Source organism: Colletotrichum fructicola (genome assembly GCF_000319635.2).
Source record: "Colletotrichum fructicola Nara gc5 chromosome Unknown KSG_Nara_v1_contig04, whole genome shotgun sequence".
NCBI lineage: Eukaryota > Fungi > Ascomycota > Sordariomycetes > Glomerellales > Glomerellaceae > Colletotrichum > Colletotrichum fructicola.
The window spans coordinates 766,105-788,910 of record NW_027094054.1 but is presented as its reverse complement, the minus strand read 5'-3'; the positions used below and the strand labels follow the sequence as shown (position 1 = coordinate 788,910).

General features: G+C 53.1%; 9 protein-coding genes across 9 annotated transcripts; 6 read left to right on the top strand and 3 right to left on the bottom strand.

Annotated features, from left to right (window-relative positions):
• Positions 1–1,279: 1,279 nt before the first annotated feature.
• AKR1-2 (Palmitoyltransferase AKR1) lies at positions 1,280–3,670 on the bottom strand (the record flags this gene model as incomplete). Its single annotated transcript, XM_032019901.1, has 5 exons — positions 1,280–1,908; positions 1,959–2,071; positions 2,122–2,474; positions 2,522–3,331; positions 3,410–3,670. The coding sequence occupies 5 exons, from the start codon at positions 3,668–3,670 to the stop codon at positions 1,280–1,282; spliced, it is 2,166 nt and encodes a 721-aa protein (XP_031883129.1).
• Positions 3,671–4,520: 850 nt separating this feature from the next.
• SRP102 (Signal recognition particle receptor subunit beta) lies at positions 4,521–5,408 on the top strand (the record flags this gene model as incomplete). The annotated part of the gene is made up of 1 exon (XM_032019900.2): positions 4,911–5,408. One exon carries the CDS (start codon positions 4,911–4,913, stop codon positions 5,406–5,408), a length of 498 nt encoding a protein of 165 aa, XP_031883096.2.
• A 369-nt stretch (positions 5,409–5,777) lies between these two features.
• Positions 5,778–7,400, bottom strand: CYS4 (Cystathionine beta-synthase; the record flags this gene model as incomplete). Its single annotated transcript, XM_032019899.1, has 2 exons — positions 5,778–7,074; positions 7,135–7,400. 2 exons carry the CDS (start codon positions 7,398–7,400, stop codon positions 5,778–5,780), a joined length of 1,563 nt encoding a protein of 520 aa, XP_031883130.1.
• Positions 7,401–8,314: 914 nt separating this feature from the next.
• CGGC5_v006997 (uncharacterized protein) lies at positions 8,315–9,043 on the bottom strand (the record flags this gene model as incomplete). Its single annotated transcript, XM_032019898.1, has 1 exon — positions 8,315–9,043. The coding sequence occupies one exon, from the start codon at positions 9,041–9,043 to the stop codon at positions 8,315–8,317; it is 729 nt and encodes a 242-aa protein (XP_031883097.1).
• A 923-nt stretch (positions 9,044–9,966) lies between these two features.
• Positions 9,967–12,426, top strand: CGGC5_v006996 (uncharacterized protein; the record flags this gene model as incomplete). Its single annotated transcript, XM_032019897.1, has 7 exons — positions 9,967–10,360; positions 10,433–10,518; positions 10,577–11,078; positions 11,208–11,262; positions 11,333–11,832; positions 11,883–12,302; positions 12,353–12,426. 7 exons carry the CDS (start codon positions 9,967–9,969, stop codon positions 12,424–12,426), a joined length of 2,031 nt encoding a protein of 676 aa, XP_031883045.1.
• Positions 12,427–13,093: 667 nt separating this feature from the next.
• Positions 13,094–14,149, top strand: ptaL-3 (Oxidoreductase ptaL; the record flags this gene model as incomplete). Its single annotated transcript, XM_032019896.2, has 1 exon — positions 13,094–14,149. The coding sequence occupies one exon, from the start codon at positions 13,094–13,096 to the stop codon at positions 14,147–14,149; it is 1,056 nt and encodes a 351-aa protein (XP_031883098.2).
• Positions 14,150–15,104: 955 nt separating this feature from the next.
• CGGC5_v006994 (uncharacterized protein) lies at positions 15,105–15,822 on the top strand (the record flags this gene model as incomplete). Its single annotated transcript, XM_032019895.2, has 2 exons — positions 15,105–15,119; positions 15,178–15,822. The coding sequence occupies 2 exons, from the start codon at positions 15,105–15,107 to the stop codon at positions 15,820–15,822; spliced, it is 660 nt and encodes a 219-aa protein (XP_031883099.2).
• Positions 15,823–17,634: 1,812 nt separating this feature from the next.
• Positions 17,635–18,956, top strand: CGGC5_v006993 (uncharacterized protein; the record flags this gene model as incomplete). The annotated part of the gene is made up of 4 exons (XM_032019894.1): positions 17,635–18,195; positions 18,248–18,256; positions 18,310–18,735; positions 18,825–18,956. The coding sequence occupies 4 exons, from the start codon at positions 17,635–17,637 to the stop codon at positions 18,954–18,956; spliced, it is 1,128 nt and encodes a 375-aa protein (XP_031883100.1).
• Positions 18,957–21,187: 2,231 nt separating this feature from the next.
• Positions 21,188–22,323, top strand: CGGC5_v006992 (uncharacterized protein; the record flags this gene model as incomplete). The annotated part of the gene is made up of 4 exons (XM_066151780.1): positions 21,188–21,274; positions 21,330–21,352; positions 21,687–21,742; positions 21,800–22,323. The coding sequence occupies 4 exons, from the start codon at positions 21,188–21,190 to the stop codon at positions 22,321–22,323; spliced, it is 690 nt and encodes a 229-aa protein (XP_066008655.1).
• Positions 22,324–22,806: the final 483 nt, after the last annotated feature.

Below are 22,806 nucleotides of genomic sequence, written 5' to 3'. Positions count from 1 at the left end.
AGCTTCACCGGGCGCCGTGGTAACTCAAATATTGTAGGTAGACTTGAAATAAATCGTGCTTCGGATGATAGCACGTTCCCTTGTTGATGGCAAGTACATGTTGCCCTGTCCATAGCGTCACTTAAATCACGCCTTGGGAAGTGTATGTGCTCTGCACGAAGCAGTGCCCGATAGGGGCAATTGACCAGACATATAGGGGTTACTTGGGTTAAGAGGTCCTCTCATGTATGATGTGTCCCTAGTCATACTGGGATTCACACAGGAATTCTCCACAAAACGATTGCGGAAAGTAAACTACTTGAACACCATGGAGAAGTCAAACTCGAGCGCGATGGACTTATTTGAGGCTATTGGTACGGAAGGTTTCATAACAAGTAGTTCTTACATGAGCGTTACGCTGGGCGATCAGTGGCTGCTAATGTCCAGGATGTACCTCGTTTGCCGTTCAACTGACTGTAGCGAGTGTGTGGTCAAGAAGTTGATCAATATTTCAACATAAAGTCAAGACTTGTATCTCTGCGCGCGCGTTTTCAGAACGAGCCAAATGGCGAAACGAGTTTGATAGTTACACAGGGTTTATTTTGAATGGAACGGCGTAAAGTGACTGGCTGCGTATTGTCACTAGCCGCAGAACACAAACCAGAAAACATAGGCAAAGCCTCATATATTGAAATCTACCCGCCCCATCATTACCCCCCTTCCCCTTACCTCCAAGCGCAAACTTCGAAGAAGGGAGAGAAGGATACATACACGATTACGCTTTACATATATGGGTTAGAGAGATGTATAGACCACGCACCGCGATACACAGTGACTGGTCCATCCATCTCCAACCCATATTTGTAAAGCGTAATCGCATATATCCTTCCCCCTTCCTCTCAGCCTTGCTAGAAATCCCCATCGCCCAAGACTCGTTACACACCACTACTACCACCACCAGGGGAAAAGTCGAAAGCCCTTCAACACCTATAACAGCATAAAATGAAAAAACAAAGTCATACCTTCTACATGTACCCAATAATACACATTTCGCAAAGGAGCCATGCAGCAGTGCCATTACGCCGCGTCTTCTTTCTTTTTCGTGGGGAACATTCGTCTCACTCTTCTCCTTTGATCATCATCAATCCGTCTTTTCGTCCCGGCTCGCTTCTGAAAATGAACTCTCAACACCATTTAAAACCTCCCCCTCAAACCATAGGGAAAAGTGGATTTCTTTACCACTTTTCGGAACTCAAGTTTCGCGCGCTGGCCAATCTTTGAAAACGAGCAAGCAATTCTATTACACCTCCTCGCCGGCGACTGACTCGTAGCCACCCGCCCTGCGTCGTCCGCGGCTCATGTTCATGAGAGATGGGCTCTCGTACATCGCCGTGTAGTTGATGGGCTCACCAGCCAGCATAGCCGAACCGTTCTCGCGAGGACCAAAGGTAGGCGCGGGATCGCACCAGAAGTCGCGGCAGTTGGCCATGCAGCCGTTGGAGTAGGGGTTCTTCTTTCTGCGCTTGTTGCCGGTGGCGGCGCCGCGACCGCGGATGGTCTCGATGAAGGGGTCGACACCGAGAAGACGGGCCCATTGCTGGAGGCGACCACCCTTGTGCTTGTGGGCGTGGCCATGGCCGTGGGTCTCGGGGGTTGCGAGGGAGGGGTGGTTCGGGTCGAGGGGAGTGCCGGTCGAGGTGAAGGCGGAGGTAACGGAGCCGTCCTGGATACCAAACATGTTCTCGTAGGTAGTCATCGCGCGGGAGACTTGGACGAACTGAACGAAGAGCAGCATGCCGACCCAGGTGAGTTGGAGGGAGACCCAGACGGTGAGGATCGCGGTGTAGCCATCGGCGTTGACGACCTTGCAGAGGCCAGGGCTGAGGAAGTTGCAGCTGTCGGAAGCCTTGGCTGAGATGTCGGACAGGTCTGGGCGAGAGTTAGACGAAAAGTCAGGACATGGGGATGGTTCTACTTACAGTAGTAGACAAGGAAGTCAAACGAAATGATGCCCAAAGTCAAGCTGATGAGGTATAAGAAGAAGTGGCGGTGGTTGTTGACACCAACGCAGTTGTAGACCCAAGGGCAGTGACTAAGGAAGTCAGTAAGCAGTTTTACTCTGAGATATTTGGATAAACTCACTGGTCGTGCTTCGCGACACACTTCTGGCAACGCTTGCAGTGCTTGCTGCGGAGAGGGGTCCTGATCATGCACGTAACACAAAAGTTTGACTCATCAAACTTCCACAGCTTGAGCAGCTCATCAATGACGGCCTTCTGCTCGGCGATGCCATTCATCTTGGGGACGAAGCCGGGGTCGTAGCGCATAGCGGCGGCATAGAAGTAGGCAGTAAGGGCGAGGAAAGTTCCAAAGAGCAAGTTCAGCCACCAGTGAGACTGAGTGGCGGCAGATCCAGTGGTGCCAGGCAAGACCGTCGTCAACCATCTAAGGCCAGTCCAGAACACGGAAGCGGCAAAGATACCTGCCAACCAGGGCTACAATCGTCAGCATTAATCTCGCATAAGCGACCAAAGACACTCACAGTCTTATGGAAGTGCTTCATATCAGGCGGCGCAAACTCAATGACCTGTTGCGCGCACCATTGGATGCTGTATCCCACTATCACCGCGAAGAACACGCCCGCATATACCGGCATGCTCCCCAGTATGGTGATGATAGACCACACCAGCACGAACGGCCAGAGGAACAGGAACTTGGTGACGAATCCCCTCTTATCCTGGCGGAGGAAGCGCGCGCCAGGGAAATGCGGCTCGATCGGCTGCGCATCCTCGTCGTACCCACACTCCTTCAAGGCGCGATGCCACGCGTTGGTCGTGTTAAGCTCCTTTGCCGTTACTGCGGGCGTCTTGCCGGTCTGCGTCTTTGCGAATCGGTCGGCGCCGTACTCGAGCAGTCTCTGTATACACGCGGGCGAGCCCTTGACGAGCGCCCAGTGCAGGGCGGTGAAGCCCTGCTCGTCGGTCGTGTGGACGCTCGCGCCCCAGCGCAGGAAGAGGTCGACGCATTGCGGAAAGCCCTTGTACGCGGACCACATCAAGGCCGTGTGCCCGTAGCTGTCGAGGACGTCGACGGGGATGCCCTGGTGGAGGAGGAGGACGAGCAGGAGGGTGTTGCCGTTGAAGGTCGAGATGTGGAGGGTGTTGTAGCCCTGGGCGTCGGTGATGAGGGGGTCGGCGCCATGCTGGAGGAGGAGGTTGACGGTGTAGTAGTGACATCTCTGGGCGGCCCACTGGAGGGGAGTGGCTACTGACTCTCCGCCCTTCCTGTTGATCTCGGCGCCGTTGTCGATGAGGAACTTGCACATGGCATACTGGTTGTTGATTGCTGCCCACTAGGAGCCGTTAGCGCCATGTGATGCGGTCAAAGGTGGTACAAAGAGTGGACGCTGGGAGGCTGCATGGAAACGTACATGGAGGGGGGTGATGCCCTCGTCGTCTGAGAAAGTCGCATCGTACTCGCCGGCCTCAAAGAGCTTCTCCATGGCTGGGACGTCTCCGACTCTGGCAATCTGCATGATGTCGTTCTCCGCGTTTGGCGCATCGCCGCCCATGTTTCCCATCTCGACCTCGTTGTTTAATGTCGGCGCGACGGCACTGGTCTTGTTGGCGGGCTGGTTCGGGGCGACAGAGGCAGCTGCGGCGCCGCCTCCTGGTGTCGTTGACTTGTCCATCGAGGTCGGGGGCCAAGCTTGGCGCGATTGTGTGGTTGTGGGCTCGGAAGGACGGGGAGATTATCGAAGGAGTGGACGCTGGTTTATGCGACGGGAGAACGGGGGGAGGTATCTATTCGGCAGACGGAAGCTTTTCGGATCGATCTTAGCGTCGCATTGCTCGTTAAGGTTGATGGTCCAGGCGACGACGGTAGTAAAAAAAGATACAAGGCCAGGGGTCTCGAAGGTGGGAATAAAAAAGAGACACAACAGAAGACGCACAACGGTCGAGGCGAGAAGAAACGACGGAGCGGAAAAGGCACCGAAGCCAAGGGGACGAAATTGCGTGTCGTCAGCTCCAGCACTTCACTCGGCAGCAGCGTTGAAGACTGGGGGCGCTTTCCACTAAGAAAGAGGTCAGAAGGAGATCGCCGGGGACCCTCCCCCTAAATCGGACTAGCGAGGCTGAGCTGACAAAGGAGGCGACCCACCCGTCACCTGCCGTCGTAGCCGTGATTGGATGGCAGGGTGACAGCGCCCCAAAGCTTGGCATCGGTCACGCATGAGGTCCCTGGTTGGTCGGGCCCCTCGGCCACCCTCAGCCTCGTCCCTCAGGCGCGCAAGTGTGGCTGGAGAAGACAGCTCAACGGGTCTAACCCAAAAGGGGAAGAGAGACAGGGCTCCACCAGACAGACGCCTTCCACTCCACTGACGGCATGGCATTGGCACGCGATTCCTTCTGGAAATCTGTCAACGACCACGACTAAAACATCGTCAATCTTCCCCCAACAGTCGGCCGTTCGCGCGCCTCGTACTCGATACGATCCCCCTCCCCACGCCTCCTGTCCCCAGAGGCCAAACGACCGCAATCATGGCAGCCAACACGGGCTCCTTCGTCGAGTTCTTCGAACACATCATGACGCCCTCGGCCCCCGTCATCCTCATCGGCGTCGCCATCGTCCTCCTCTTCCCCATCCTGCTGCACTTCATCCTCGTCAAGTCGACGCCCTACACCACCCTCCCCTCCGTGCTCCTCCTCGGGCCCTCCGGCGCCGGCAAGACCGCCCTCCTCACCCTCTTCGAGCGCGGCGACACCCCCGCGGCGACCCACACCTCCCAGCGCCCCAAGACCGTCGAGCTCACGGCCTCCCGCGACAGCAAGACCAAGACCAGCTTCCGCAACCACGACGACACCAGCGGCACCCACACAAAGTTCCTCCTCGTCGACACCCCCGGCCACGGCAAGCTGCGCAACTTCGCCATGGCGAAGCTCGCCGGCAGCGCCAACGACAAGTCCAAGCTCAAGTCCATCGTCTACATGGTCGACGCCGCCGCCATCAGTGAGCAGGATGTCCTCGCCCCGTCCGCCAGTTACCTCTACGATGTGCTACTTGGTCTGCAGAAGCGCGCCTCTTCGAGCAAGACCTCCAAGCCCCCCGCGCCGATCCCCGTCCTGGTGGCCGCAAACAAGGTCGACCTCTTTACTGCGCTGCCCGGCGCGCTGGTTAAGACGAGTCTCGAGGCAGAGATCACCCGCATCCGCGCTTCGCGTAGCAAGGGCCTGTTGGATTCTGGCGTTGGTATTGATGACATTGGTTCTGAGGAGCACGACGACTGGCTGGGCGCATACGGCACCGAGAAGTTCACCTTTGACCAGCTGCGCGAATTCGATGTTGAGGTCGACGTTGTCGCGGGCAACGTGTCTGGAAGCGGTCCCGGAGCCGACAAGTGGTGGTCATGGATCGCCGAGCGGGTATAATAATCATCGCCGAGAGGGGCACATAATAATACAATTACATGATTTTGAGCAAAAAGGAATGTCTTTCAAAAATGTGACAAGCATGATACGGAGCAAAATAAGCTGGGTTCAAATATGCGCATACTGCTATTCTATCCATTGATCAGGCTGCCCTGTTCTATGTAGATGTTGAGTCTACCCATCCGAGACTTCCAAGCCAATGCTGCCAAACCGGGGTCAGTTGATGCGACCCAAGATTCGCCCCTGCCACCGCGATGCTCGCTTCCAAACGCCGTTAATAAAAGCAAAATCCCATCATCCCTCCTCGTGTATCTTTTGCCCCACTCTATCAAACCCATTTCATCATCATGAAGGGAAAAAGGATAACATCTACGCCTTCTTGTTCACAACCCAGGTGAGCAGGTCGACCTTGGTGACGACCGCCACGGGCTTCGACAGCGCCTTGTTGCCCTCGCTCTTCTCGGTAACAACCGCCGCACTGTTCCACTCGAGGAACTTGCTGAGCGTCGACAGCGGCGTGTCGAGCGTGATCTCGACAAACTTGCGCTTCTTGCCCTTCTCCTTGGCCTCGCCGCCGACAATCTCTCTGGGATCCGTGACGACCTCGTCCAGACGGCCAAAGTCGAACATGACGTCGCTGACAGGGCTGCTCGCGGACGCGCGGCCAGAAGAAACGTAGCTGAGCAGGTTGCCGAGCGTGACCAGGCCAACGAGCTTGTTGCCCGTGGCCGAGAGCACGGGGAGCTGGTCGAAGCCCTTGTCGCGCATGATCTCGGAAGCCTCGGAGACGGGGCTGGACGCGGAGACGGTCATGACGGGCTTCAGGCGCAGCGCGCGGATCGTCGCGCCGTGGTAGGGATCCGTGGTCTCGGGTTTGTTCGATGAGGCCTGCGTCTCGAGGCCGTTGATCTCGGGGAGGAGGTCGTTCGCGGCCAGCCAGTCGTCGTCGGCGAACTTGGAGAGGTAGCTGCGGATGCTGTCGGGCAGGACGACAACAACAGTATCGCCCTTGCCGAGGCCGAGGTCCTTGACGGCGCGGACCATGGCCGCCATCGCGGAGCCGGAGCTGCCGCCGACCAACAAACCCTCCTCGGCGATCAGCCGGCGCGCGAGCTGGAACGACTCGCGGTCCTCGGTCTTGTACCACTTGTCGACGATCTCGCGGTCCAGCACGTCCGGGATGAAGTCGTAGCCGATGCCCTCGACCTTGTAGCCCTCGTTCACGTGCTCCTGGTTGAGCGACTCGGGCAGCGCGAGGATGCTGCCGTGGGGGTCCGCGGCGACGACCTTGATGTTCTTGTTGTGCTTCTTGAGGCCGCGGGCGATGCCGGTGATGGTGCCGCCGGTGCCGGCGCCGGCGACGACGGCGGTGATGGCGCCGTTGGTCTGGTTCCAGATCTCCTCGGCGGTGCCGAACTCGTGGGCGAGCGGGTTGTCGAGGTTGCCGTACTGGTCGAGGATGTGGGCGTTGGGGATCTCCTTCTCGAGGCGGCGGGCGACGCCGATGTGCGACTCGGGGCTGTCCCAGGCGGCCTGGGTCGGGGTGCGGATGATGGTGGCGCCGAGGGCCTTGAGGACGGAGACTTTCTCGGCGGACATCTTCTCGGGGAGGGTGATGATGGTCTTGTAGCCCTTGATGGCGCCGACGAGCGCCAGGCCGATACCACTGAAGCGAGCTCTGTTAGCTTTGGAGAGTCAGGGGGAGGGCAATGCTGCGCAAACGTACGTGTTGCCGCTGGTGGGCTCAATGAGGGTGTCGCCGGGCTTGATGCGGCCGCTCTTCTCGGCCTCCTCGATCATGCGCAGGGCTATTCTGTCCTTGACGCTGCCGCCGGCGTTGAAGAGCTCGACCTTGGCGTACACCTCGGCCTCGATTCCCAAGCTCTGGGGGATCTTGTTCAGACGAACGAGCGGCGTGTTGCCGATCAGCTCAGTCGCCGACTGGGCGGTGACGGCCACTCGGGTGGCGTTGATGGACTTGATGTCGCCCATGATTGCGGATTGAGGGATCGTGGGTATTCGGAATGTCTGTTAGGGTATGAAAGAAGAAAGTCGCAACAGAGACAGAGGTAGAAAAGAAAAAGAAGAATACTTTCTCAGCCCACGGACATAGGTCTGACGAAGCCAAAAAGAGAAACGCAATCCTTGTGGTGGGATGGTGCGAGAATGAAAAATGACCCCGCCAACGCCGAAGATATCCGCCCACCTGCCTCAACCGCCGTGGCCCGGCCTGCCCACCAGCGGCCAACCAGCCTGCCACCTGCCGCTTCAGTGCAGCGCGCAACAGCGCTGACGCTCGGCGCAAGACAGGGGCCCCAGCACCGAAAACTCCACACCGCCGCCACCCCCTAGCGGGCAAAGGAATTTTTTCTGAACCGTTTCCCCTCCAAAGGGAGCGCAGCAGCGGGTTCCCATTACCTCATCGCCTGCTACCTTGACGGGCCACGTCCCCCTCGGCGTTCCCCGAGTCGCCGACTGAACTGAGACACGTGGGCGAGAGCTTTTTCTGAACTGTCATGATCCTGGCAACTTTTGTCAACTCCCCAGTTGTCAACTCGGCTCAGACTGAACATGAACAGACCGAATTCGGGTCGAGATTCGGAAAGGTCTGGTTCTTGTGAGGCGACAGCGGGCGCGTTGGCAAAGCAAGGACGAAACTCCCTGTCAACTATACAAAGCGCAATTTGACTTTCATGTTGCTCTGCTAGAAATACAAGTTCAATATCCAAGACCATTCATGTCCATTTACGTCAAACTCGTTGAACCTCGTTCACCACAAAAAGATCAAATCAAGAAAATGAAGATTGAGAAGAAAAGCGAGAATCTCATCCGTCTTTTTGAGAAGCGTACCTAAAAACGGTATTGTGTGAGCTTCCGTCAAAGGTTCGAATCCATCACTAAAAGTGTTAACCAGACAAAGCAAGGTCTCGTCGGCGAAGTACTGAGCTATCGACTTCATCAATAGAGCTGTACATCTTGCCTTCAAAGGTGACCAACAAAACACTAGCTTTCTCGTCCATGTTCCTCGCCATTTTCAGAATAGACCTGCGGTCCATCATGAATTCCTGCTTGGCAGACTGCTCCCCCTGATCTCCAATCCCGGCAAGCATCCTGGGAACCTCAGCAACACAAACGTCCCCTGCAGATGGCCAGGCCACTGCAGCCCAGCAACGTTCCTCCGACACGGGCGCCGGCTCAAACCCGCCCTCTATCTTGTCCATGACAAGGTCATCGTGATCAACGGCACCCATCACGAAGCGGAACCGGTCGAGCGTCTCCCATCGCCGGGCCCCGAGACGCAGGAGCCGCCGGCAGAAGTCGTTTTCTGCAGCCTGGTCCTGGTAGCGGATCGGATCGTTGACGGATACGTGGGTCGCGAGTGAGAAGTACTTGGGGTCGTTGCGCGAAGCTTCCCAGATTGGGTTGTTGAGGGGTTGCCAGGGCAGTGAGAGAAACTCGAGGTCGACGGCCGAGACGTCTTCGAGAGCAACGACGTTGGCACCGTCGCCTTGGTCGGTGGGGTAACCAAAAACGTGAATCTGAGTCGGCAATATCTCAAAGCGTGGCGCGTTGGGGGATGTGTGGTCGGGAGGCGGCGGAGGAGTTGGCAGTGTGCGAGCAGGTCGTGGTGCCATGGTGCAGAAGTACAAGATGTCGTTGGCAGGTTGACTTGGACGGAGGGATATGCAGGGCACTGGGTTGACTAGAAGGCCATCACTCGCAGCGTGGCTGGGGAAGAGATAACTTTAATTCAGACGACGTTTGGCAACCAACACCTGAGTGATGCAGATCCGTGAAAGCTGTTGGAGCGGGGGCGATGCAGGCCTATATCTAAACATGGAAGGGTCACAGAGATTCGTGATGGTTTACTCGTTATGGTGGTGTGGGGTTGAAAGACCGTCCAGCGAATGAAAGCTACATCTGGAAGTTCAGCAATTGTTTAACCGCCAACGTGCCTGCTAACTACGGGCATCAGCAGCAGGAGCATAACAATTCTTGGCGTTGGTGCTCATCAGCTTTGGGGGTAGTTGGAGGCCATTCACTCCGAACTGCATACTTCAAACACGAAGTATCGCAACCTGGGGGCAAACCTTCATCAAGCATGATCTTCAGCTGAGGAGGCCGACCCCGGATTTGACAACGAGCAGCGTTGGCGCCCCGTTGCATTTCCTTCAGGTCCTGCGGCACGATGTCCCCTACCTAGTTTCAAGAACTCGTCCCACACTGACAGCCTAATGCGGTTGTGTAGATGAACATGGGTCACACAGTAAGACCCCCAAATTACTGATGCAATGCATTGGAAAACTCAACACGCAATTGATGAGGGCGGTGGCGGCGGTATGCAGCTGTCGTTCGATTGTCGAGAGTCACTATGGGGGCTACAGTCGTTGAGGGAATGTTATGTGTTGGTGCTAGAAAGAGCCGTGATGGGATAACTTGATCCAACGGCGTGTGTGTAGCTCATGTTTCTATAAGAGCAGCTGGCATCATAATCACCCAAGGTCATCAGCCATCACAACAACGCAAGCCATTCCACTTCTCAAACCTAGCAGTCAATATGCTCTCCCGGTCTTCCGTTGCCCTTCTGGCCTTTCTCTGTGTGTCTCCAGGGTCTGCCGCCGTGTCTTGGAACTTCAGACGAGATACCTCCGGGCCGTCTGTTTGGGATTATTCTCCCAACTTCTCCAATGACACCTTTCCGCCTTGGCCTCCCTTAGAAGACGACTCTGGCAAGCGTATTGATGTCGCGAACCTCCGAGGAACCCGCCTCTTTGGGTGGGAGGGATGTACCGCGGAAGACGCTAACAAGATCAAAGAAGCTTGGGAAGATCGGTGGAACCTCGTTAAAGACGACGACATCAAGAAGAACATCAACTGGAAGGGTCAAGCGGCTGAGGAGTTTTGGGGACCTCCGACCAAGATACCTGACTATAGGAAGCAACAGATACAACGTAAGTGTTCCAGATGCTTTTCTTTAATGATTTAAAAATTTGGATCTGTCAGTTTCTTACCTACTTTCTCAGACATCTACGCCAACATTGAACAGATGTGGTCGTATTGGTGGGCATGGGAGCCGCCCTGGCTATCTTGGAGACGACTCTACATCGAGGTGAGCCCAGAGTGTACATTATATTGTCACTAATGAATGCTAATATCCCCTGTTAAAGGTGACTTGCAGTGGAGGCAACGGCAAAGGTGACCCAGAGAACTTCTGTGGCGACAGAGAAGATCCGAACAAGCAGCCTCCTCCACCTCAGTGCCCGCCCGGCAACGACGGTTCTCCGGGGCAGGAGCTCGAAGAAGAGCAGGAGCGGATGCACGCCTTCAGCACGAACCCAAGCAGAAAAAACGGTCTCACCTACAGCCGGATCACATTCTGCAACTTGTTCTTCAACATGCGGTCCATGTCCGAGGCCAAAACCCATGCCATGCGGCAGAGTCCCACGAACCAGCGGAACCTCGAGTTCTGGGAGAACCGCGCCCGAGTCTTCCTCCACGAGACAACACATCTAGAGTACTTCATGGAGACGCCAAAGAAGGCGGATTATGTTCGTGATCTCAAGATGAGCATCAAGAACGTTGCGGTGGACCCGTTCGCGTATGGTCCCTATTACGCCAGGATTCTGAGGAATTGGAACAAGAATCCTGGTTATTACACAAAAAAGAATGGTCAGTCTCTCGTTGCTTTATGGAGGGCTTTCAAACTTCACTACATTAGGATTTCCTGATTGTAGGATCCACCCGATTCATGCAGGGACTTTGATACGATATTTCAGAGGCTAACATGCTGCACCACAGCCGACACCTACGCTTGGTACGCCGTCGCGATCTGGGTCCAAAAGCTGATTAACACGTGAGCATCACCTATCGCCCCAGCTCGAAGCGGCCCCGCGCCCGAATCATATGTCACTAACACGGTTTAGTTATCCAAACCTACCGGCGGCAGGGAGCAAGCGTCCCAAAGCTGCCCCGCGAGATGAAGACGGCAACTCCCTCAACTCTATCGACACCGAGCCTGAAGAAGATCCTGCCCTCGCAGGCGTGGCAGAGATAGAGCACGAGGGCGACCCCGACTTCAAAATCCCTGGCTGCGCAGACAAGTTCCATATAGCCGACGAGAACCCACCGCCGCCGTATACGGCAGAATGCTCAGCGGACCCGGGAGCTGTACCGTACAACGTCTTCGCGGGCCAAAGCGGCAACGTCTTTGGCGGTTTCTGTGATGGAATCGACACGACTAAGAATCTCAAGACTACCGTCGACACGTCCGGGAAGGTCATCAAACGCACGCCTCCTCCGAACCCGGCAACATGGAAGAACTACAAGTTCCATCTCGAGTACGCAGCAGGGGCGGGTAGAGGCTGCAAGAAGACCTGCAACGATGCTTTCCAATCCCTCAAGGCTGCCTGCGGAAGCAAAGGAGGTGAACAGTTCCACTCATGGAACCCAGAAGCCGAGTGCTGATTTGAACAGGTCAATCGAACGAAATGTCCACAACCGGATCCATCAACGTCGGATGCGGCACGTATTCCTACGCGATCGAGAAATTCGACTACAAGCCCGATCCAGCCTCAACAACCCCCCTTACGCTGCAAGAGCGAGTCTGCTTCGACAAAGACGCCTTTGGCAAGCACGGCGACGTTTACGAAATGGATCAGAGATTCTTCACCGGCATTGCCTGTGGCGGAACTGCAGACAAGGTGATCAAGAAGGGGATCAGAGGGGCCCAAGTGAACTATCAAGGCAACGTCAACGACGTCCTATATACCTACAACATCTTCTGGAAAGACGGCTGCGAGATGGATGTCGATGAGGTGAATGCGATGGTTCCTCTTGGAAAGACCGGAGAGGGTGTGACTTGCACGCAGTTTATGATCGACAATTACAAGAAGTGTAAGTTGCGTTCTCGAACACAGGACCGATACCAGTACTAACTTGCCAAGGCAACAACGGAGGAATTGGGGGCACTATCCAAGCAGGATGTGTCGTGTATGAATTCAAGGCGAGCGAAAACTAGGAAATGGGCTTGGATTACTTGTGATTGATGTTTTCAGCTTGGTATTGGTGTCAATTATGTTGTTTGTATCGCACTTGGAAGCGTTGCGTCAACTTTGCAATTGTGTATCTTGACTGCGTATCCGTTGGGAAGAGAATTCTTCCATTGAGCCCTTTCGATTGTTCTTGATTTACGATGTTGCAGCGCCTCCTTTAGTACTGCCATGATCACGAGGCACGGCTTGTTCGGCCGAAGACCGGACGAACGGTCAGCGTGGCGCAAGCCACCATTCGAGATTATCACCACCATGATACACTCATCCGTCCGTGTTGGTCCGCAGAGTGCGTGTAGAAAAAGTACAAATAGAATGAGCTCGTTGTAATGATCTCGCTGGTATCATCTCACTCAATTTCAAGCTGCGACAGGCTTCTCGCTTCTATTTCATTACTTGGCTACACCAACCGGACTCTTCTCAACTCCACTGAATATGTCCCAAAACAGCACTTTGCACAAGAAAAACATTGTCATCCTCGGCGGATCATACGGCGGCGCTTCAACGGCTCATTATCTCCTCCGGCATGTAATTCCCCATTTGGCGGTTGGAGACGGATATCAGGTTGTTCTGGTCAGCAGTTCGTCCCATGTTTTGTGTCGCCCAGCATGTCCGCGCGCCTTGATATCGGACGACATGTTTCCCCAGGATAAATTATTCGTCGACATTGCGACGGCGTACGAGCAGTATCCTGTCGACAAATTTCATTTCGTGTACGCAACTGCGACAGCCCTGGATTATGTCAAATGGACCGTCTCTGTATCCCTGGCTGGGCAAAAGGGCGATGAAACAATCGGCTTCGAGGCTTTGGTCATCGCGACGGGTGCGTCTACACCGTCTCCACTTCTGGGACTCAACGGCAGCTACGAAGGTCTGCGGCAGAGCTGGGAGGACTTTCGCAAGGCTCTACCGCAAGCGAAGACTATCGTTATCGCAGGAGGCGGCCCGGCTGGGGTCGAAACTGCAGGAGAGCTGGGGGAGTATCTCAATGGTCGAGCGGGCCTCTTCAACTCGACACCGGAGAAGCCGAAGGTGGCTATCACGCTAGTCACGGCCGGGACCAAGATTCTTCCCGCATTGCGCCCGGCATTGGGTCAGAAGGCTGAGCGATACCTGGCACAAGTCGGAGTTACTGTGATCAAGAATACTCGCGTTGATAGTGTTACGCCAAGCAATGCTGGAGTTGAGGATATCGGAATGTCTGCCACCATCAACCTTTCAAATGGCCAGATTCTCAGCGCGGACCTGTACATCCCAGCAACAGGCACTCGCCCAAACACCTCGTTCATCAACCCCTCGATACTCACCTCTGACGGGCGCGTCGAGACAAACCCATCAACTCTCCGTGTCGACAAAGCGGGGCCGCGCGTCTACGCCATCGGGGATGTGTCCTCGTATGCTCGGCCGGCGGTCCACAATATCCTCGGCGCGGTCCCGGTTCTTTGCGCCAACATCAAGCGGGACTTGCTGCTTGCTTCGGGGAAGACGGATGCAGCAGCCAAGGACGACCGGGTGTTCAAAGAAGATCTGAGGGAAACGCAGATGGTGCCGATTGGGAAGAGTAAAGGTGTCGGCGCAGCGATGGGATGGCGTTTGCCGGGGTTCTTGGTGTGGTTGATCAAGGGCCGAGACTATTGGTTGTGGACTACGGCGAAGCTTTGGGGTGGTGAACAGTGGGCTAAAGAGTCATGAATGTAAATTTGCTTTTCTTCCGTATTTCTGTTTTCTTGATGGCACTAGGCTCTTTATAACTGCGCCTTGCTCCTATATCACCAGGCGACCTTTGGACAGCCCATGTGGTGTGGCGAGAAGGCCAGGCATTCACGTCGGCTGTGCATTCGTCAGGCAGATTTTGAGCAGCTTTGATAGGTTACTTTGAGCTGTTAGCCGTGCCAAGCACGTAGATGATGTACCGTAGACAGTCGGTCTACGGCACAATTGGTGCCTCACCAGTAAGCACAGTGCCTGCTCATTGGATAACTTCGTGCTCCCAAAGGCCAGCTCAGCCACTTCCAGGAAATGCATCTGTGAATGAGGCCCCATACTTCCTTCAAATAGCAACTTGCAACAGCTTGTCACGTATTTCTGTCCTTGCCCTTTTCAATCGCGAGTCAATCATTTACGCCCCCAGCGAAGGGGTCTGGCTGAAACGGAGTTCTGAACCCGGAGGTAAGCGACGATGGCAGAGGCTTTGCTTGTTGTCGCATAGCTAACTAGAAGCTATCTGGAGGCTCCACGTCCAGGAAAACTGCAACCACATGCCATGGCCATGTCTAGCAACGATACGGACATATGGGCACCTCCGTTGGGTCAAAAATGGCCCTTTAGCGAGAACTGCACCTCGTTCGCCCTTTTCGCGCATACCATTGTGAGGACGACTACGAGGGAAGGCCGAGTTGACTACTGTGCTGTGAATACCAGGGCCTTGCACTCGCTAGTCTCGACATTTCTTCCCAGGCAATCGCCTCCGAACGTGGCCCAGGTCACATCATGGTACATGGTTTGTTGTCGTACCAGCTTGACTTATCGTTCCACAAGTGCCTCCAAAACCTCATATTCCTTTCGAAGCCAGGTCGAGGACCAATTGGCTGCGTCGACTTGCTCCGCGGAACTACGTTCTGCACTTCAAATACAAGGAAATGCCGATATGGCCGGAATAGGAGTAAGCTAGCGAGACCTACGGAGGCATCGAGTGAGGTTGAAACTAAAGTTTCCCACAGGTAGTAGTATCCTTCTGGATCGAAGCTTTCCTTACGACTGCTTTTCTGCTTGGCTTTTGTGTCGAAAACTTCTACCCGCACCTGCTTCGAACTCCAACGGGTCGTGGTAGGGTATTGAACGCATTGAGAGCTGTACTGCCAACCTTCCACTGGAGTGCTGTGCTCTTGAGTTTGGGAATGACGATTGCATCTCTAATTACAATAGAAAGCGACGCAAAGCACGACGCAACGACCCAATTGAAAGACGGCAAACCGCTCTACTTTTTCAACACTCATGTTGCTACGCTGGCATCAATGTTAAGCACACTTCCGCCCTTTATGAGCGGTCTTATGCTTCAAATGCCTGGTCGACGAAGACGGTTCCTAGACATCATCATTCTTCCTTGGCTTGTCGGGCTTCTAGTGCTGCTTACAATGTTCATTAACTTTTGGATGTCAGACATAGATGGAGGACTCGACAGAATAATCGACCTGCCTATCGAATCGGTCCTCATGGCCAGAACATTTACAATTGTCGCTATGATTGTAGCTGCTCTTCTGCTGATCGTTTCTGGCGTCACGGTTTTGGTCATGCTTTATCAAGAGAGATCAGGACAAGAGCCTCCCAATACCGCGGAATTGTCATCCTCAGCTTGGTTCAGTTGAGTCTCTTCGTGATGATGTGGAGTTCACTCGTGGTGTTCTACATTTTCCGGGACAAAATTATCAATAAAGGCACTGGAGATGATCCTCAACTGGAATGGAGCTTTGGCCAAATGTTGGCTATGACTACATGGGTTCCTGTTGTCATGGACTTCTTCTTGTAAGGGGCTGGCCCCTAGGCTTGTTCAACGTAGAGGTGCCGTCGATTGACTATTCTAAGCTGAAGAAGGAAGAAAGGACTTTACAGGGATAGGCGCCTAGCAGCGGTGAAGCACACCGGGGTTAGGCGGTGTGCTACGGCGGAATGGTGGATCCGGCGGAGCCGGGTCTCGGTAGCTGCTCCGGCAAAGCCGGAGATCTCGGCCGGGCTCTAGCCCGTGACACTTCTATACGATCATTGGTAAGTTCACGTTCATTCTGTGTGCGATCGAACTTGGATAATGCGGTTACTGACCCTGATTCAAGTTGGAAGGAGAAAAGGCTTAGAAGGGCACATTCCTGGAGACTATCGTGTCGTTCCTATCATTGATGAAAGTGATTCTGGAACAGCTCCGCTGGACGAAACGACTTCAGGAACCAGTCAGCAAGAGTTGAACATCCTTTCTACTTAATCCCCTGTATCGGATGGATTTACCAAACTTATGTTTACATCCGTTTAGGAGGTTTGCTGTCTGGGCAGTTGTTTGTAAACAAGCCGTTGGAATTCATCTTCGCCGGCCCCGATTATTTTTATAACTTGCCAATTTTCTTTTCACAAGCACTACGATCTCGTCCCCTCAATTTCCTTAATAATAACAGTCTTCGATACCCTTGTTATCTTTAACTACGCCGTGTGCATTCGTTTACTCACGAACCCTGCCCAAATCTTCTGATTATTCTCTTGTGATAATGTTAAATTTTGTTGTGCTGTACGCCGAAGCTGGCGACCATAAAATCATTTCTGTGTCGTCAACGCATTAGTCCCTTCCGGGCAAAACTGGAGCTCGATGACTGTGGAGATTCCTGCCCGCAGTCCTTTCCGCGGAAAAAGTCTTAAAATTTAAGGTTGTTTTTTGAGGATGGAAATTTCGTTTGTTATGATCTACGCTGGCCTAGAGATATTTACCCGAATAATTGGTATTTACGAACGCTTCGTATGGGCTAGTGTGGGGTCCCCTCGCTTTCGCCGAGAAATGCGTCGGTGACAGTGTGAGTGAGATTGGTTCCATTAAAAGGGCTGAAGGGATGACTCGAGTAGCGTATTGCCGTACGGACCCTGGAAGGTCTCCGCATCCGCATCCGTATCGCTCCCAGAAGCCCGAAGAAACTGCTTGTTCCCAGATTTTTCTAGACTCATCCAGAGATCCCGAAAAAATACATGCAAGTCACTGCAGGTGATGTCAATGACGGAGGCTCTTCCGAATAGCCTCGGGAGAACCGGACACAAAACAGGGCAGTCTCGGGTGGTCCATCGGGGTCGGAAGACTCGCACCTTCCCGCGTAAAGGCCGTCGTACTTGTCCGCGTATCTGGTGACGGCAGGGATCGCCAAGGCGCTAAACCATCAAAAGGCAGGGTCTCACAGCCATCACCCCTTCCGCTTCCGTCACCTCGTCAGGCACCTAATTAAAGTTTTCCCACTTCCACGACGGCCGCATCAAAAGAATCTCCTTTCCCGTCCTCGCCGACTTCACTTCATCAACCTACGCGACTCCTAGTACCTATCGATTGAACGTCATCTATCGCTGCATTGCACTTACGAATGACACGGCGTTGACAATTGCTGCCGACGCTTTGCATTGATACCCGCCACAGTTTCCGTCCGACGTCGCCCGCAATGGCCGATCCACCCGCCGCCAACGACGGCATCGTCGGCCGCGTCCGGGGCGCCTCGCTTTCCATCATGAATGCCAACCCCCAGCTCGGAATGTGGCAGGCCGCTGGAACTGCCATCGCACAGGCACCGAACCTCACGGAATTGCGCGACGAAAACTCTGGCGGTGACAACATCGCTTTCAATTCTCAGGGTCACTCAGCCCGTTTCGCGAGACAAGAGCGCGACGGCGAGCTTGCCCTTGTGAGGTCATCAACAAGGAACGGGTCCATCGCCACCGAGGGACAGCCTGCATTCCGGAGTGTCTTCAAGGATAGTGACAAGCCCGACGAGAGACACGAGGGAGAACCCGACGAAGCGAGAGTTCTCATGGGGGACGACCAAGCTAACGGCAGCCCCAACCCAAGGCAGCAATTTCAAAGACGCCAAAGTCTGTATGAGAAGCACATGGCCAAGGAGAAGGCCCCATGGCAAACGACCGTCGTCAATGCCTTGAAGGCTTTCTGGAAGTTTTTCCTGACACCATCGGGGTTCATCATCACAATCTACTGCCTGAACATCGTGGTACGTTCTCACGTCATCTTCTCATCAATGCAGCCGGCTAACTCACTCACAGGCTTGGGGCGTACGTTTCACTCACACAACCCAGTCTCATCGCAACTCACTCACAACTCACAGGCTATGCTCTTCTTCCTCCTCATCAACGCTGCGCCCGCAATGAACTACCCTTCCGCCGACGACAATAATTCACCCCGCAAGAAATGGCTGGAGATCGACAGTCAGATCCTCAACGCCCTATTCTGCGTTACAGGTTTCGGTCTTGCGCCATGGCGTTTTCGAGACTTGTATTGGTTCATCCGTGCGACGAATTTCAAGGATCGCGAAGCCATGCGAAGGCTAGCTGCGCAAAACAAAGGCTGGTTCCGACCACCAGCCTGGACTTTCGAGGACGAGAAGGGCCGAACGCCGACATTTACGAACCAGACAGCACCACCGACGGCACTGTGGAAGCTTGGGTTCACTATCTGGATGATGGTGCTCAATACACTGCTGCAAGCTGTGCTGTGCTACTTCATGTGGGGGTATAACCGCATCGACCGTCCTGTGAGTGTTTCCCAGTCGATTTGGCAAGCTCAACCGCAATGTGTCTGAGCTTTCTCCGCAAGTGCTAAGTAAACTAATCACCGTCACAGTCATGGGCCACCGGCACTTTCATCGGACTTGGCTGCGGTGTCGCTATGATGGCTGGCGTTATGTCATGGTGGGAAGGCCGAAAGGTGAAGAAAATCGAAGGCCCGCAGGTCGAGGTTGTTGAGGAAGTATGATGCACCTATCACACCACGAACGGATATTGTCGTCAGAGGCCATGATTATTCGACATAGAGCATTGTTTAACGCAAAGGCTTGGCGTTTGGAGTTTGCTGAGAATGCATGCTACAAGAGCAGAAACGGGCTCCAGAACGGGCGCCGAGAATTTTTCTAGAATACTAATTATGTTCATTGGAACAGTAATAATGAGCTTCTTACTACCACTATCGCACATGATGTACATTGTGTCTCACAGGCTCATCCGCTTTCTGTTTCCCTACGTTCAGTATTGACGTGCTGCATGTTGGGTGAAGCGTTGTGAGGTCTGATGTGGAAGCTGTGCCTTACAAGTCCGCCTAGGAACACCGCCAATGCAAATGAAAACATGCGTTACGTTACACGCTGCGAAGGGCAGACACCTAGTACGTCAGGAAAGCGACATGTCTCAGTGCATGAGCTGATGTGTTCCACCTTCAAGGCCGATTTTGTCTTGGCTCACGCCAATTGACCAACGGCCAAGCGAGGCTGAGTTTGAAAAATCTGAGAAGTCTTGGTTGTCGACACTACGCATGTGGTGCACCGTATGTCAGGAATGTGGAACATCAACGGTGATCAAAGGGATGGATTCTCAGCCTCGATGCTTACAAAAAAGGTCGAAACACCCGACAAAATTCAAACTTGATGGGTGGCCATCGCTCCAGACCGCGTCGCCATCTGCCATTTGTCAGTCGACACCTATGATCGTGCGAACACACCATCGAAAGATGCAGCTTCCCCGCTGGGCCAGACTCCCAACCGGTTGGAGAAGATTGGCAATCGTCAATATGGTGTTGATGTCGGTAGCACTGGTCATCATGATCAGCATCTCACTCGCGGCATTTCTGGTAACCGGAGACTTCAAACAAATCTGGATATTCCACACGACGAAATGCTTGGACATTTCGACGCCCAACACTCTGGTTCATCTGCTTCTCAACGCTCTCTCAACGATCGTACTCGCTTCTTCGAATTTCTTTATGCAAATCTGTAATGCGCCGTCACGACAGGAAATCGACAAAGCCCATGCAAAACAGGACTGGCTAGACATCGGTATCCCATCGTGGCGGAATGCATTTCGACTTTTTTGGTTCAAATTTGTAGCCTGGTCGATATTGTTCTTAACATCGATTCCGATCCACATGATTTTCAACAGTTCCGTTCTTCTCCTCGATAATAGGATGGGAGACTATCGGATGACAATTGCAACTCAGGGCTACATTGAAGGGGCTGCGTATACCCCTCCGGGGGCCAGTCTCGTCAATAGTCCACCACTTACAACATATTTCAATAACTCTGATCAGTATCAACCCCCAGGTCTAGGAAACTCTTCTCTGATACCGGACATTCAACCTCATACAGACAATCAATCCATAACTCATGCCCAGTATCTTGCATCGACGGCGACCAATGCTCAAGGGTGGAAAATGATGGAGGTTTCAGCATGCCTTGGAATGTATACCGAGAAGAGTTGCTACGGTTTGCGAGACTATCGCGATGTGGTTATAATTGTCGAAGGCCCCGGATGGGACGACCCGCACCTCTGGAATTTATCAGAACCCCCCCATCAGATCTCGCAAACAGTTACTCCAGAGAAGAACCCGGTTTTCATCTCAACACAATGTCGTTTGTTCGGCGAGCTGCAGGATTCCACGCCGTACTGCAGAAGCGACTGCAATTCTATAATGACGAACAAGAGTCAGGCGAATGACAACTGGCTTTTCAACATTTGCAATTGGTCTCAACTAGGAGAACTGAATTGGTTTCGTTGGAAGGCGTCGCTTTACCTGGGTAGCCAAAACTTTCTGGGTTTTGTTCCCGACGGTCTCAAACATCACAATTGGAACTTGGGAAAGTCGAATTTCAACATTTCACACTGCATGGCAGAGCCCAGACTTTCTGATTGTTCACTTGCCGTATCTAAACCGTTATTCCTGGTTTTGATCATGTCAATCAGTTTGAAGCTCATTATATGTGCTATCGTTATCTGGACCCTCGGACCGGAAGAATCGCTTGTGACACCGGGCAATGTCATTGCATCGTTCTTATCCAGCCCAGACGACAACAAATGCGCACGCGGGCCCATGACACAAATGCAAATTCGGACAAATCGCCGCAGAGGTGGCCATCAAAGCTTGTCCAGTCAGCTGACATTATCAAAACGCTGGATTTTGAAAAGGCATTTGCGATCTATTGCTATACCAAGATCAATATGGACTATGACCTATTTTATCATAGTATTTGGCGGGTTTGTGTCATTCCTGGCTTTTATCTACTCAGTAGCTTCGGGGGCCCCATTGTGAGTCAATCCTTCCAAACCTCCAATGTTATGTATCTTTGCTCATGTCTGAAAGACAATTATTCAAGTCAGAAGCTGGTGAACGTAGTAGTATTCTAGGGGGGGTGCCTAGCGGCGCCCCCTTTATCTCTTCGCTTATCGTAGTCAACACACCACAACTGTATCTCTCCTTCTTCTATCTCTTGTACAATTCATTACTCACTCGGCTTGCAATGAGTCGAGAATGGGCTTTATTTTCTACTGAATTCCAAGCTTTGCGAGTAACAAAACCAAAGTAAGCCATACTGCATGACAGCACCGACGCCGCTATTTATATGAATATCTTACTAACTCCACAAGCAAGAGGACAACAGATTGGAACCTATCGACTCCAGTTACCTTACAAGTATAGCTTAACCCTAATTGTCCTTAGTACCTTGATGCATTGGCTGCTCTCAAATGCTCTCTTCATCGTTGTGTATCAAGGAGGTGAGTACACCCGATCACCAAAATACCGAATGCTCTATTAACAATCTATACTGAAAGATTATTACCAAGTTTCAAAAGGCTACTGGAACGACCCGATCAGCCTTCCTCCAGATGTTACCTTGGTCATGGGGACTGCACCTCTTCCGCTTCTGCTGATCATTATCGTTAGATCTGTCATGAGCTTATTTGCGAGATTAAGAGCTCAAACCTTCCTTCCAGGACAAATGCCGATTGCTGGATCAAATTCGTTGGCAATAGAGGCCGCATGCGAGGTTTCACCATTGGCAAAGGTGCCGGGATTCTCACGTGAAGATCGAGGAGACATGAAAGAAATGGAACTCTTGGAGTTCGACTTTGGGTCCAATGTACCACACGAAACTGACGGCTTCGTCCTCTCTGACTCCAGGGATAATATAGCCTTTCGACTTTTGAAATGGGGCGAACTTCGCATGCCTGACGAGTGGCATCGTCAGGTAGCTGCGGAGAACGATGATCTTACGCCGGAGGATATCGGTCATCTTGGATTTGGAACAATTCTCGACGATCCGAAATCACCAACCGAAGGGCGATATTACATGTAAAATGTTGCAGCGGACAATGGTGGACTCTTGATTTTCACATAGAATCAGCTATGAGCTTTCCGCTCGTCATATTTTGTGTTCTGGAGGCGCGGTGACTGAAGACAAAAGACGTTAGCAAAGACTCTTAGCCCGGTGTTAACGTCATCTTTTATGTTGAACTGGAAGGTGATAAAAAATGTTGCTTGCCTTTTCTGGTGCGTTACATTTGGAATGGGTAGTTCATTGATGTTTTCTAGCAATTATATACGCATCTCGAGTTCGGACTGATACATGTGCAGTTCTATGACCAACGACGCAGATAAAACGCACTGTGCCAACGGACCCCAAAGCCCAGAGCACAGCAGAATGGACTTGAAAAGATACACCATGTGCCGTTTATTCGAGATATGCAAATTGGATCCCGATACTGTTAGCTAAGAACCGTCCGTGGTATTGTGATGTCGTTTGCTAGTGGGTATAGTGGAGTGGTCCGGAGCGGCGGGA